Source organism: Erinaceus europaeus, chromosome 10, assembly GCF_950295315.1.
Source record: "Erinaceus europaeus chromosome 10, mEriEur2.1, whole genome shotgun sequence".
In the NCBI taxonomy this organism is placed as follows: domain Eukaryota; kingdom Metazoa; phylum Chordata; class Mammalia; order Eulipotyphla; family Erinaceidae; genus Erinaceus; species Erinaceus europaeus.
In genome coordinates this window covers 113,532,460-113,548,158 of record NC_080171.1, presented here as the reverse complement: position 1 = coordinate 113,548,158, position 15,699 = coordinate 113,532,460, and the positions used below count along the sequence as shown (strand labels likewise).

Genomic DNA, 15,699 nt, shown 5'->3' with positions numbered 1-15,699 from the left:
CTATTTTTTTTCTTCTTTTGTTACCCTTTTTTTTTTTTTAATGAACCTGGGTTTCTTTTTTTTTTATTATTATTTTATTTTAACTTATTTGTAAAAAGGAAACACTGACAAAACTATAGGATAAGAGGGGTATAACTCCACAAAATTCCTACCACCAGAACTCTGTATCTCATCCCTTCCACTGAGAGGTTTCCTATTCTTTATCTCTCTGGGAGTATGGCCCCAAGGTCATTATGGGATGCAGAAGGTGGGAGGTCTGGCTTCTGTAATTGCTTCCCTGCTGAACATGGGCATTGACAGGTCGATCCATAGATCCATACTCCCAGCCTGTCTCTCTCTTTCCCTAGTGGGGAGGGCGCCTGGGGAAGCAGAGTTCCAGGACATATTGGTGGGGTTGTCTGTCCAGAGAAGTCTGGTTCACATCATGCTAGTGCGCCCCGGATTTTTTTTTTTGTCGTTGTTGTGGTTATCATTATTGTTGCTACTGATGTCATTATTGTTGGATAGGACAGAGAGAAAATGGAGAGAGGGGGAGAGAAAGACACCTGCAGACCTGCTTCACCACTTGTGAAGTAGCTTCCCCCTGCAAGTGGGGAGCCGGGGGGCTCTAACCGGGATCCTTAGGCCTGTCTTTGCGCTTGGCTCCATGTGCTCTTAACTCACTGTGCTAAGGCCCAACCCCCTCCACTCTGCCTTTTGAAGCAGGATGCTGCCCTTGGCCTGTGAAGTGAGAGGGAGCAGGGTGGCAGCAGGAAGCTGGTGTGGAGACTCACAGAGGAGTGGCCTGGGTAGTGACTCCTCCAGAGCCCCTAGTGTCTCCTGGTGTTCTTGGGCCTGGCTCTGTTATTGACACTAACCTCCTTCTCACTTTTAGGGTGATTCTGGGGGGCCCCTCGTCTGCAGCATTGGCAATACCTGGTTCCTGATGGGGCTGGCCAGCTGGGGCCTGGATTGCCGGCACCCCATCTATCCCAGCATCTTCACCAGGGTCACCTACTTTGCCAACTGGATCAACGAGACCCAGAGGCTCACGCCTCTTCCCAACCTCTCAGCTACTCCTTCTCAGACCCCACCTCCAGGTCACCCTATGAAGGCTGCCAGTTCTCCGGGCCCCTGTACAATCTCTGGGCCCTGGCTACTGCTGCTGATGGTGCACAGGGGCCCAGGGCAGGCCCTGTGGTAACCCAAGAGCCCTCAGCCTCAGTACCCTGTGTTCTTGCTAGAACCTTCCACACTCCCCTCAACTCTCAGTCTCCTTTTTCTGTGACTTTCTCACCCACAAGCTGCACTCCCAGTCCAATCCTGAAAAGTCAAAACAGAAACAAAATGCTGCTCCTGTTGTTCCTTCACTCTTGCCTCTTCCTATGTGGTTGGTTTTCTGGCCCCTGGGGCAGGGACATGGGCCTGACCAGGAGCCTGTGCCTGGAGGAAGGTCTAGGGAGGACGCCAAGGCAGTCAGCCAGCTGCCAGCTGGGGCAAGAGTGGGCTGCGTTGCACTCAAAGACTCACTGCTGTCCCAGCCAATGTGTCCCTCACGGGGGCTGGCATAACAAGTGCCACAGGTGAGGTGGCTCAGACAATGGCGATGCAGTTCTGTAGACTGGAGGTCCCAGCCCCAGGGTAGGTAGGTAGGTAGGTAGGTCTGATTTCTCCAGAAGCCTCTCTCCTTGCCTATAGGCCGGGCTTTTTTCTCTCCTTCTTTCTCATAAGTATAGTCAGTTAAGCTAGATTAAGGCCCAACTCAAGGTTTTAAATTTTTCCTTAATCACCTCTTTTAAAAGCCCTGTCTTTAGGAGTTGGGCAGTGGTACACACATCACCGTGTACCAGGACCCCGGTTCAATCCCCAGTTCCCCACCTACAGGGGAAGCTTCACAAGCAGTGAAGCAATGCTTCAGGTTTCTCTCCTCTTAATTTCTCTCTGCCCTAGAAAATAGAAAAGAAAGAGAGAGAGAAAGAAAGAAGGGAGAATGGGGGTAGGGAACGGCCGCAGGGAGTGATGGGGAATTCCTTGTGTAGGCATAAAGCCCTAGCCACCCTGGTGGCAAGCAAAACAAAACAAAACATGTCTCTATACACAGTCACATCCTGAAATCCTGGTGACTAGGATTCCAGCATAACAAAAACTACATTTTTCTAGTTGTCTAAATGAAGGGGAGTAAAGCCTCTGCCTCAAAGAACTATCGTTTCTGGGGCTTGGGGGAAGGGAGGACTGACTGTAGGTAGATGTGGAGTGTGTGTGTGTGTGTGTGTGTGTGTGTGTGTGTGTGTGTGTGTGTGCATTGTCAGAGACAAGCCCAGGGCCTTGTACATGCAAAGCATATATTCTACCACTGAGTTACATTATGGTCTCATCTTTTCCTTTTCTTTAATTTGTTATAACGAGAGCTTCACTGATCCGGGCTGAATTTTTTTTTCCCTCCAGGGTTATTGCTGGGGCTTAGTGCCTGCACTAAGAATCCACTGCTCCAGGAGGCTATTTTTTTTCCTTTTGTTGTCCTTGTTGTTTATTGTTGTTGTTTTTATTACTGTCGTTGTTGGATAGGGAAGAGAGAAATGGAGAGAGGAGGGAAAAACAGAGAGGGAGAGAGAAAGATAGACACCTGCAGACCTGCTTCACCGCTTGTGAAGCAACCCCCTGCAGGTGGGGAGCTGGGGGCTCAAACCAGGATCCTTACGCCGGTCCTTGCACTTTGAGCCATGTGTGCTTAACCCTCTGCGCTACCGCCCGGCCCCCTCCAGGCTGAATTATTATTATTTTTTTAGTCATTTATTTATTAATTTGTTATTGGATAGAGACAGAAATTGAGAGAGAAGGGGGAGATAGAGAGGAAGAGAGACAGAGAGACGCCTGCAGACCTGCTTCACCGCCTGTGAAGCAACACCACTGCAGATGGGGAGCCAGGGGCTTGAACCAGGATCCTAACCAGTCTTTGCGCTTTGCGCCACATGAGCTTAACCCACTGCGTTACCGTATGATTCCCCCGGGCTTACTTTTTAAGATAGAGAAATTGGAGAGGAGGTATAGGAGACTACAGCATTAAAGCTTCTGCCAAGACAGTTATTCTCATGACAATCCTGTCCAGTTGAACAATTCTGCTGACACTGTAAGGACACTGTTAATAAATAGTAGAAAATACACAATCTTTGAGACTGTTTTGCAAATCAAATCCTTGAAAAGAAACATTTTTGACAGAAGTAGATAGCATGATAGTTATGGAAAGAGACTCTCATGCCTGAGGCTCCCAAGTCCCAAGTTCAATCCCTCACACCACCATAAGCCAGAGCTGAGTAGGACTCTGATAAAAAACAAAAACAAAAACAAAGTTTCTTCAGAATATATGAAGAAAATTTATGGACCAGGAAGGCAGCATAATGGTTCTGCAAAAGACTTTCACGTCTGAGGCTCAGAGGTTCTAGATTTAGTCCCCAGACTACCATAAACTAGACATAAGCAGTGTTCTCTCTCTCTCTTTTCCTTCTCTCTTTTCATTTTTATTTTTCATTAAAATAAAAAATTTGGAGTAGGGCAGTAGCGCAGCAGGTTAAGCGCAGGTGGCACAAAGCGCAAGGACCTGCATGAGGATCCCGATTCTTGCCCCCGGCTCCCCACCTGCAGGGGAGTCGCTTCACAGGTGGTGAAGCAGGTCTGCAGATGTCTGTCTTTCTCTCCCCCTCTCTGTCTTCCCCTCCTCTCTCCATTTCTCTCTGTCCTATCTAACAATGATGACATCAATAACAACAACAATAAAAAACCCAGAAAACAAGGGCAACAAAAGGGAAAATAAATAAAAAAATAAAAAATTAAATAAAACATTTATTTTAAAAAAAGAAATATTATTACATACCCAGTATAAAAGACAAAATAATTTTAAATGTAGATATATTTGCTCAAAGTAGATGTACAAATAGGCAATCAAAATAAATAAAAGAAAACAAAAGAAAGGAAAGAAACCCAACACGAGGACCTGTAATTCAAAAGCAGAGTCTGACACCAATTTAGAACCATAGCTATTCAAGACAAATAACGACATGTATTGGCTAGAAGGTAGCGATGAGTGAACTTTCATGCACCATGACATAACCAACCAAGCAGTTCCTTCAATGTCCACACACAGTGTTCACATGATCAAACAATGCTACTATTTAGTATAAAGCCATGAGAAATGAAAACATCCATCTTCTACAGAAACTTGTACACAAACGTTCATATACGACTCTCCAAGAGTCACAGTGTAAAAAACAACCAAATGAGTGAATTTAACCAATTGAATGGTTTCATACATTGGCATATATTTCCAGAATACAAAGGTTTAAACTCCAGGTAAGTCTTAACATGGATGAGCCTGGAAAACGTCATTCTTACTGAGAGTAGACACACACAAAGGTGCACATACTGTATGATTCCAAGACCAAAACTATGTGGGGGTGGGGTGGGCAGGGGGGTTATTAAGGGTTGGAGTACTAGAAGATAATGTTTGAGGAGACAAAGATAAGTTGAGAGTGTGGGTTCTTTTTAAAGTGATAAAAATGCTTGAAAATAAATTGGGGGGAGTCGGGCGGTAGCGCAGCAGGTTAAGCGCAGGTGGCGCTAAGCACAAGGACCAGCGTAAGGATCCCAGTTCGAGCCCCCGGCTCCCCACCTGCAGGGGAGTCGCTTCACAGGTGGTGAAGCAGGTCTGCAGGTGTCTGTCTTCTCTCCCCCTCTCTGTCTTCCCCTCCTCTCTCCATTTCTCTCTGTCTTATCCAACAACAATGACATCAATAATAACTACAACAATAAAAAGGGCAACAAAAAGAATAAATAAATAAATAAATAAATTTTAGTAGTTTTTTTTAAAAAAAAAAAAGAAAAGAAATTGGGGAGAGGTTGGATGGTGGTATACCTGGTTGAGAGAACATGTTACAATGCACAAGGACCCAGGTTTGAGTCCCCAGTCCCCACCTGCAGGGGGGAAAGCTTTGCAAGTGGTGAAGCAGGGTTGCAGGTGTCTCTCTGTGTGTCTTCCCCCCCCCTCTAGAATTCTGGCTGTCTCTGTCCAGTAAATAAAGATAATAATAAATAAAAAGTTTAAGAGGAAAGTAAATCATGGCAAAGGTGAAAATTCATATATATATATTCATATTCACATATATTTGTTTTAGTGAGAGAAATACAGAGAGAGAGACCAGAGAACTGATCAACACTGGCTAATGGTGTGAGGGATTGAACCTGGAACTTTGAAGCCTAGGCTTGAAAGTCTTCTGCATAACCATTATATCATCTCCCCAATACCTAATTTAAAACTTTATGGAATAAAACAAGGGAAACAAAAGGGAATAAATAATGTTTAAAAAAATAAATAAAAACAGGGAGTCAGGAGGTAGCACAGCAGGTTAAGCACATGTGGCACAAAGTGCAAGGACCTTTTTCCAGCCCCGGGCTCCCCACCTGCAGGGGAGTCGCTTCACAGGCGGTGAAGCAGGTCTGTAGGTGTCTTATCTTTCTCTCCCCATCTGTCAACCCTCCTCTCTCCATTTCTCTCTGTCCTATCCAACATTGACGACACCAATAACAACAACTAAAAAAAAAATAAAAAAAGACAACAAGGGCAACAATGGAAAACAAATAAATAAAATAAAAAAGAAATAAAATTTTATGGAACAAAAAACGAACAAAATCACATAACTGGACAAAAGTGGGTGACAGGTCAGCTGGGAAAGTGTCCAAGGCAAAGTAGCAAAGGGTTGACACTCAGGCTTCTGGTGTGGGTAGTGCTCCCCAGCTGACCCAGCAGCTCTCCCTCTAGGGGGAGTGACTGTTCTCACTGTTCCCACAGACTTGTGACTCCACTATCACTCCTCCTCCTCCTCCTCCTCTTAGACCCTTCTCAGAGAAGCAAGAATACAAAGACAGCAGGCCAGGAGCACTGCCTACAATATCATCTTTATTACAGCTGAGACCCCCTGCTAACAAGGGGCTGCCCCACTCTCACCCACCCTCCTCCCTAACCTGCTCCCTCCCTCCCTCCCTCCCCACCCACACCAGGAATACACAGACCCACAGTGATGAGGGGAGCCCCGGACCTGAGAGGCAGGCCAGGCCAGTGCGGCCCAGGCTCTCCAGGGCTGGCTGAGGAGGGGCCCTGGGGCTCCCTACTGGCTGCTGTGCTGCTGCATCCCCTCTGCTACTAAAGGGAGGCACCGCTTCTTCTTAGGGGCTGAGGGGCCAAGCAGCCCCAGTGCCAGGGAAGGCCTCCCACTCCCAGAGAGGGGCGCCTGCTCATCAGAGCCTGGGCTGCTGCACAGAGGGTGCTTCCTCGCCTTGGCAGCAGGAGGGGGCATCGTGTTGAGGAGCCTCCTCTTCTGGGGTGGGGACTGGGGAGTCCCCCAAGCTCCAGGACTCAGGGCCAGCCCCCAGGGCAGCAGGCTGTGATGAGAGGCCAGGAGGAAGGCCAGGCTGGGGAGCTCCTCCTCCTCCTCACTGGACACATCTGTGGGCCCCTGCAGCCTGCCCGCAGGAGTGGTCTCCCCCTGAAAGCAGGTGTCCCGGCTGCCAGGTCTCTGGAGAGGACCTCTGCACCCCTGGTGTGGGGAGGGGTGCTGTCCAGCTCTGGGTGGAGAGGGCTCCTGTCCTCCTGGGGAGAGGGCCAAGGCCCGGTGCCCAGGGAGCTGTGCTTGTGCATGGCCGCACCTCCCCGGAGCTTCATGCTCCATGTCCGGGGCCCTGGCACGGCCGCTGACCCCTGCCTGGGGGCCTTGCTCACATCTCAGGGCATCCTGGCTGGTGTCAGGATGGGGAGGACGTGAGGCCATCTGGGCTCTGCTGTTGCTCACAGGTGCCTGCACACGGCCCTTCTCCTTCATGGCCAGGAGTCTCTTGTCCACCAGCTGCACAGGGAGGTGACAGGGCAAGTTTCACAGGAGGATTGGCAACAGGGTGTGTGTGTGTGTGTGTGTGTGTGTGTGTGTGTGTGTGTGTGTGTGTGTGTGTGTGGTGTGTGTGTGTGTGTGTGTGTGTGTGTGTGTGTGTGTGTGTGTGTGTGTGTGTGTGGTGTGTGTGTGTGTGTGTGTGTGTGTGTGTGTGTGTGGTGTGTGTGTGTGTGTGTGTGTGTGTGTGTGTGTGTGTGCGCGCGCGCGCGTGCGCGCGCGCGTGCGCGCGCATGCGTAAGTGCGTGCGTGTGGGGGGTGGCTTTTGTGGGTAAAGAAGCGAATGCCCTGGACTGCGCTGAGAGACAGGTCAGGCACTGTCACAGCCCTCCTTCCTCACTTCTTCCTGCTCATCCTCCCTTTCCTGCCAGGAGTCATTGTCTTTCTCTGAACATCAGAACTGACTCCCCTGTCCTGCACTCATCCCAGGAACCAGAAGGGGAAACATATTCACACAGGACTCTGTTCAGGGCACCTGCCTCACTGGATTCAAGGTCTCCTCCAAGAGTTCACCTGAGGAGCCTCTGACTCTGCCTCTCCTGGGGGCCCTTCCTTGTGATGTGAATGAGAACCCCATCTGCAGAGTGAGCTGGGCAGCTTCCTCCCCTGAGTCCCTGGGACACGTGGCTCCCAGGCTCACCTGTGAGGGGCTGAGCCCTGCCTCCTGCTCCAGCTCCTCAGCCAGGGCTTCGAGGTCCAGCTCTGGCTCTGAGGAGAGCAGCTCTGTCAGGAAGCGGGGGTGAATGACCGCCTCCACCTGGGGCAGAAGCAGAAGCAGAAGCTGTGAGGGGCCCTGCAGGAGTCTCTAGAGGCCCAGAGATCCTGAGGAGAGAGCTGCTGAGACCCACCCCCTGCCTGCATGGGAGGGCTGCTTCAGACACACACACACACACATCGGCCACCATGGGTGCACATGTATCTACAACAAGGCAGGACACACTCATTCAGTCTCAGACTTTAACATGTACCCGCATGTATGCACTTGAATGCAGGCCGCACACAAAGGCACAGAGAGAGCACATGCCTGTCACAGACACATGTGATCCTGCACAGACATACACACATGTGCACACACACTCACATTCCCATGTACAGGAGCACACACACACACACACACACACACACACACACACACACAGGCAGAGCTCAGGCACTAAGAAGCAAGCTTCATTCCTGGCCTGCAGAGCCCAGATCTGGTGCCAGGCCTCCCCCATGGCCTCCAGACACAGTGAGCTTCACCACCCACCTTGGTGATGAAGTCCTCCTGGGAGCACAGCGCGTCCATGTAGTCCAGGAGTGCCGGGTCAGGCCAGGGCCAGTTGTGCTCCAGCTGCTCCTGCCCAGCCCCTTCCTGCTCTCCTTGGGGCTCCCCTGAGGCTGAGTGGGGGCTGCCCAGCAGCCCCTCCATGATGGCCATATACTCCTGCACGGCCTCTACAGGGATCTCCTTGGGCGCCTTGGTCTTGGGGGGACACTGAGGTTTGTGTGGCCTTGTGTGGGCTGCCCGGGCCTTGAGGCCAGCAGCCTTCCTGGGGGTGCACACTGGGGGTGGGGAGCAAGGATGAAGGGGGCTTGAGTCACCCTGGCTTCCATCCCACAGGGAACCAGCGATGGGGGCAGTGTTGTGGGAACACTCACAGGGGTGCAGCTGCTCAGACTCCTGAGCCCCAAGCACAGGAGGGGCAGGAGAGCTGAGGGGGCATCTAGGAGGGCCAGGTTGAGGTTTCAGGACAAGGAACTTGAGGTCACTGAATCGCCCAATCTTTTGAGGTTTGGGGGCTTTGGCAAGGAGGTTGGAGGAGTCCCAAAGCAGGGAAACAGGAGCAGAAGCATGGTGACGAGGGTGGGCAGCTCCCGGGTCTGGATGGTGGGTGAGGGCACCCCACTGAGGGCTCATGACTGGCACTGTGGGAGCATGTCTGCCTCACCTGGCTGGTAGCCCTCCCGCTGGGCAGTGGAAGCCTGAGTGTCCAGTTTGGGTGGGGCCTGGGGTGGGGGAGCCCGCAGCCCCTTTAGCCACTGCAGCTTCTGAATCTGCATCTCCTCTTCGGCCTCAAACTCCATGAACCTGGTGTGAGTGAGGAGGGCCACGCTGCGGGAGCCTGGCTCAGTAAGGACATGGGAGGAGGGCCAAGCGAGGCGGGACCTTGGAGAGGGATGATGGCCCAGCCACCAAGGAATCAAAGGCTCATGTGTGTGTGTGAGGCTGGGGTTGGGGGATGGGGGGAGACAACCCCAGCCCCCCCCCCCCCGGGTGCCAGAGCATGAACAGTCAGTCTGGTATCCAGGGTCCATCCCCTGGGTCTCCCTACCAAGGATGCGTGTGAGCTGACGAGCTGAGGGTCTGGACCAGCAGGAGAGCAGGGCCCAGCACTCAAGGGAGGACTGGGGGAGGGTGCCTGTGCTGCCACAGCCCCCTGCCACAACCTCAGTAGCCGGCACCCCCAGCAGCCTCTGCCCTGAGGTAGCCTCATCCCCGTTGTGCACAGCAGGCTCCCTGACTCACTTTGCAGCCATGTCATAGAAGATCATCCGGTCAAAGTTGCTCTTGCCCTGCCATTCATGCAGGGCCCTCCTCAGGCCCTCCTCCAGCGTCATGGTGGGCTTCAGGCGGGCCAGGGACCGAAGCACTGGGCTGCAAGCCCCCACAGGCAGTCAGAGTCATAACCTACCTTGTGTCTCACCACCCTGTCCCTTCCTGTGACCTCCCTCCTGCTGTCCCAGTCCTCCTGCCCAGGGTTGGCATTTCTCAGGCAGACACCAGCTCCAGCTGCCATGGTGTAAACCCCTATGAAAAGGCTGGGCCTGTGACTTCGGGACTCCCAGGAGCTGGGCAGCCCCTAGGACCAGCTGCTGCTCTACAGTGGGAGCAGTTCAGGCATCAATGTAACTGACTCTTCTCAGTGGTTACTGAGTCGAGTGGCATGGCTCCCACTTCCACCCAGGTTGGCAGGTGGCTGTGAAAATGCTCTCGGGTGTGGTGGGGTGGTGGGCACACACAGTAACAGCCAGGTGCAGGTCAGCGGAGCCCTGGCACTTGAAGTGTTGGTCCACTGGGGGTGGGATTCCTGTAAGAGCATGTGCCCTCCCAGGAGTGGGGTGATGGTGGCAAGGCCGTCCACCCGGCTTCAGAGTCCTGACACACCCTCACTGCGTGTCCTCCCAGGCTCCCCCATGTGGAGTCTCAGATGAGCCCTAGGGCTCCTGGGCGCAACTCACATGAAGAAACAGGAAAGTGCTTCTGTGTCTGGACTCTGGGGCAGGTAGTTGCGGGCCAGGGACTTGAAGCGCTGCCAGCGCCGGAAGTTCTCATACACACTCTTGGGGTGACAGGAGTCCTTGGGTGGGGCTGTGTGATGCCAGGTGGTCAGGCCACCCACCCCGCAAGGCCCCTGTGGCTGAGGCACAGCCTTCACTGAGAGGGTGATGGGGGTCAGCGGGGCAGAGGCAGGTGCAGCTGGAGCTCGGGGTGGAAGACCTGGCGCCCAGCTTCCCTTGCCAGCCAGGGTCTCCCTCAGAGCTGGAGTGGGCATTGTGGCTTCTGCCACAGAGCCTGCAGGACACTCAGCTCTCCCAGGGAGGCCCCCTGGAGCACTGCTGTGCAGTGGAGTCTTTTTTAGGGGCACAGTGTGAAACTGGGGTGGCTCCACCGGCTCCCCCTCTTTCCCAATATGCATCAGGACATTGCAAGGGCCTGTCCCCTGGGGGCCATGGCCAGCCTCTCCTGCCACCAGAGGTGCCCTGGGGAAGGCCATCAGCATCAGAGGACTGCCAGCAGGGCAGGCCTGGGCCCTGAGTTGGATTGGGGGCTGCTCCCAGGGTGGTGGGCGGAGGGGGGCAGCAGGGGCAAAAGGCAGAGTCCTGAATGGAGTCCCAGAGGCCGCAAGGTTCACGGTCCCATCTGGTCCCAGCACCGGAGCGGCTGTGGAGACAAAGTGAGGTGGGAATGTGCGAGGTGATGTGGCAGACGGGGACAGAGCCCTGGTCCCTTTAGTCCTGGGATCAGGGATGCAACTTCAGGTGGGGGCACTTGAAGGGGAAGATACAATATGCGCCTGTCCTGGCGTCACCATTGGGCCTTCTCAGCTCCAGCTGCAGTTATTCCCTGGAGACTTGCCTACCTATCAGGATCCGGCTCCTTTGCTCATCGCTGAGACAACTGTTTGCCTGCTTTCTTTCAAAATGAAACCCCAGGGCCCAGGTGGTGGTGCGCTTGGCAGAGAGCACATGCAGCAATACTCAAAGACCAGGGTTCAAGCCCCTGTCCCCACTTCCGGGCGATGCGTCAGGAGTGGTGAAGCAGTACTGCAGGTGTCTCTCTGTCTCTTTCCCCTTTCTTCCCCCCTTCCCCTCAACTTCTAGCTGTCTCTATCCAATAAATAAATAAAGATAATAAAAAATGTTTAAAAGAACAGAACAAAACCCTGCTCACAGATTTCACCAGAAAAGCCTAAGCATCTGCATCAGTGTTCACTGTGAACCAGTGATGTGAACGCTAAGCAAAATTTCAGCAATCCAGGAAAAAACAGGCCGAGGTTGCGATGTTAGTTGCTGGGTAGGGGCAATAAGTGTGCAGAAACTAGTTTCCAGAGCAGTGAGAATAATCCAGATCAACTCAGGGATCCAAGCCCTTGACTTGGTTGTCCTGCTCTCATTTTGTCAAGATGCAAGTTTCTGTCCTGCCGGGAGAGTGAGATGTGGCTGGAAGGAGCAGAGAAGCTCTGGCTGTGGCAGTGGAAGCCACTCGGGGAGCAGGCGCGGCTGGGGGAGTGGGGGAGCACCTGCTTGAGCACTCACATCAAAGCCCCCTCAGGCCTCGTTCTGAAGAGGATGTGTCACTACCACATGCAGCCTTACAACGTCCATTTCTGACACAGACCGTTTTCCCAGCTTCCTCCTTTCCCATCACACCTAGTTCACCCCCCGTCCAAGTCCCTTAGAGAGTGAGATAGACATCTCAGGGCAGCTCCAGCTGCCTGAGGACGGGACACAGGACTCAGCACTCGCCTTGAACTTGCTGTGCACCATCATGGACAGTACCAGGCCTCCCTGCACATACAGGTTAGGGTGTCTTGTCTCCCCTCTCGAACGCAACAAAGTGCTTGCTGCCTTCCTTTCTCACGACAGCAGCCTTGCCCTCCCAGGAGTCCTCCAGGTCCACTTCTCAGCACCGGCTCCCCAGTGTTGTGTCCGGTTTCCCTGGGCTTCCCGACCTCCCAGGTGAGATGTCCTGGCTGTCCCGTGCCCTCTCCTTTCTCTCCTCCACCCAAACATGGGTCCCCGGCACAAGTGTCACTTGGGAAACCCAAGGTCTCGAGGGCAGGAGGGCCTCCAATTTCCCACCCCTCAGAGACTTACTTACCTCCCTCTGAAGCCATCCCCGCAGGCTCAGCCAAGGACCACTGCTGCCTGGCAGCCTCCTCGATGAGCGACAGTCAAGTCCACGACCCAGAGAACAAGCTGATCAGGTCAGGCAGATAGTTGGATGCAGATAGCATCCAACTGAGGTTGTGTAGTTTTGAATTTGAACTGCAGAATGCAGGAGCTCGGACATTCTGTGGTGGAGGAGGGGCACTGGCAGGTGGTCCTGGGTGGGTGTGGGGGGACATTCCATGGGGGAGGTCTCTGGCAGGTAGGCAAGAGCCAGACTTCCCTTTGAAACTACTCAGCATCTCCACAGTGGACATGGCTTTTCCAGTCAATTTGGACTTTGTCTTTCAGTCACAGCAGAAAGGTCTCACACCTATGTTCTCTTTTCTTTCTTTGTTGTTTTTCTATCTTTTTATTATTTTTGATAGGACACTTCTGTGTTTCAAAGTCAATTTATGCAAATGGAACCTCAGAGATATTCCTTACTTTTCCTTTTCTTCCTATCAGCTGAGTCTTCTCTCTTATGGAAGCTAGAGTTGCCTGTTCCATTTCAGCCTTTCTAGAGATGTGTTAGAGCACTAAAAGCACCTGCAAATCATTTTGATTTTCTAATTTTCTTAGCATATTTTCTCCATCTGTATAAAATTTGGCTTGTGTTCTAGTGCATTTGCAATGTTTTCTTTTCAAAGTTTTTTTTTTCTCTTTTTATCTTTATTTATTGGATAGAGATAGCCAGAAGAGTTAAGAGGGTGATTAAATAGGGAGAGAGACACCTGCAGTTCTGCTGTAGCACTCTTGACGGTTTTCCTCCTGATGGTGGGGACCAGGGCCTTCAACCGGGTCCTGGGCCATTGTAGCATGTGTATTCAGCCAGGTATGCCACCACCCGGCCCTGATTTTTTTCTTTCTTATTGCTAACATGAATACTCTTTTAACTTATGATTCCTTATTCTTAGTTCATGAATCCCTACAATTTCTTAAAATTAAGGTATCTGAAAGAATAGTTACCCTGGTATAGCAATAATAAAAAAAAAAAGAAAGTGAAACAAAAACTGGTGGCTGAGTGAGAAATTCAGAAAGACCAATTAGGCTTTGTTTGTTTCCCTTCGCTGGGGCTCAGTTCCAGTACGAAGAAATCTACTGCTCCTGGTGGCCCTATTTTTTGTTGTTGGATAAGACAGAGAAAATAACAGATGGGGAAGGTAGATAGGCAGAGAGCAAGATAGATACCTTCAGATCTGCTCTACTGCTTGTGAGGCGACCACCCTGAGGGTAGGAGCTCAAATGCATCTGTGTGTTGGTCCCTGTGTTTCATAGTATGTGTTTAAGTGGGTACACCACCGCCCGACCTCCAAAACCAAGTAGTTTTAGCATGGTTATGTTACATGTAATATTTAGGACATACTTTTCTGTAAAAATTTGTGTTTATCTGGGATTTACATTTACCTTGAATACTGTATTTGTTCCTGGCTGTGAGCTTTCACTGAAAATGACACCTATTGGTGATAAAGAATTTTTTTTTTGATTCTTCCAAGAAAAAAAAGGTATTGAAATAGTTGAGATGCATGAAGATTTAACAAGTCATGCTGAGAGACCTGGTTTCTTCTCCCCCTTTTTTGCTAAATTTGCTTAGGAAAATAATTGTTGAGGGCCAATGGAGCTAGCAAAACAGTTATGCCAAAATATTTTCATGTTTGAAGCTCCAGGGTTCCAAGTCCACTCCCGACCACCTTAAACCAGAGTATAGTAGTGTTCTGGGAAAGAGAGAAAAGGATAGAAAAAGTCATTGTTTAACGCTGTGTTTTCTAGTAATTTTCAAGTATTTTCCATCACTCAACCCAAAAGGGTCCATTGAATGTTTATAGGCAGTATTTCACAGTAGTCACTGGGGAGTGAGTGACCCATAGTGATATGGATTATCGCTCTCTCTACAGCACATAACAATAGTTTTTCATTTACCAATATTTTATATTTGTCAAACAGCTATTCTGTGTACACGACGTGACCTTAGGTGAGAACCATTCAGCCAATATTACCATGAAACATTTCTTTCTCCAAATTTACTGTCAGGGATAGAAAAAACAAACAAGCCAGAGACATTTCTCAGACTGTAACTTTTATTATGGGTAAGTTATAAAGCATTTTTAGCCAGTAACTTTATATGTTAATTTAAGTAAGTAACCCAGTTATTTCAGAATCTCAGGCCCCGGTCTAGGCTGAATCTTCCCCGCACCAAGGGTATAAAGACTGCACTGTGGAACAACTATCCTGCTCAGTTCCCAGCTGTTTTTGTTTACCCCTTCGCAGAAAGCATGAACAAGGAGCAAGGGCTTTTTGTTTGGTGGTAGTGCACCCAGCTGAGAGTACAAGCCACCACGTGCAGGGCAGGGATTCTGACCCCGGCTCCATCCCAGGGGGAAAAATACACAAACGGTGACACAGGGCTGCAGGTCTCTCCTTTCCCTCTCAATTCCTGTCCCATCAAAAAAAAAAAAAAAATACACACACATATATACACACATCAGGCAGAGGGAAATCAGCATAATGATTATGCAAGAACCTCTAATGCCTGAGGCTTCAAAGTCCCAGGTTCAACCCCCATCAGCTACAGTTGAACAGTGCTCTGGTTAAAAAAAAAAAAAAATCCTAAAGACATGATTCAGAGGATATGAACATATTTTTTTCCAGATTCAAGGATGTTGTGATTTCGGGAACCCCAGCCAAAACTTTTTATTAGATGGCAAGCATATCCTTTTTTAATTTAATATTCTACGGTCATCCTTTTAAAAAAAATACGTTTTTTTTTTAATTGGTGAGAGACAGAAACTGAGAGGGGGCTAAAGAGGCAGAGACACCTAAGCTTCCCCCCTGCAGGTGGGAGCAAAGGGCTTGAACCTGGGTCCCTGTGCATCGTAAGTTGCGCGCTCAACCAGGTGCGGAGCGCCGGCCTCACCTGTTACCTGTTATCTTTTTCAAATCCTGGGCTCACCCACCAAGCCCGATTTTAGGTTGGGTGTCGCTACACGCACATGCACACATACACATACACGCACATGCACACATACACACACACATGCACGCAGCCGCACGCACAGTGCTCGCGTAGCACAAGGAGCATCCGGGACACCATCGCCTCTTTGTTCGCCTTCTCCAAGAGGCCGCCCGGGCCTCCTTCCAGACCTGCCCCGCCCCTCCCCGCGCGGCAGCCTGCGCATGCGCACGCCCACTGAGCAGGCGGGGCGGGGCTCGCGAGCGCGAGTTCACCGCCCTCCAACGGCTCCCAGGATCCGTTGCGGTCCCCCACCGCGCGCTTCACCGCGGGAGACGTGCGCATGCGCAGGCGGTTGAGCCTCGAGGGCGGGTCCCTAACGGTGGCTCCGGCGGGGGCGGGGCGCTGTGACGACTTCCTGCTGGAGCCCCT

The 15,699-nt window shown here is 51.3% G+C and overlaps 1 protein-coding gene across 1 annotated transcript; it reads right to left on the bottom strand.

Moving 5' to 3' along the window:
* Window positions 1-6,098: 6,098 nt before the first annotated feature.
* LOC132540803 (NUT family member 2D-like) lies at window positions 6,099-10,441 on the bottom strand. Its single transcript, XM_060198983.1, has 7 exons — window positions 10,128-10,441; window positions 9,415-9,543; window positions 8,837-8,976; window positions 8,547-8,687; window positions 8,155-8,450; window positions 7,549-7,665; window positions 6,099-6,869 (listed from the first exon to the last, which is right to left on the bottom strand). Exons 1-7 carry the CDS (start codon window positions 10,439-10,441, stop codon window positions 6,135-6,137), a joined length of 1,872 nt encoding a protein of 623 aa, XP_060054966.1. The 3' UTR covers window positions 6,099-6,134.
* Between the last annotated feature and the right edge of the window lie 5,258 nt (window positions 10,442-15,699).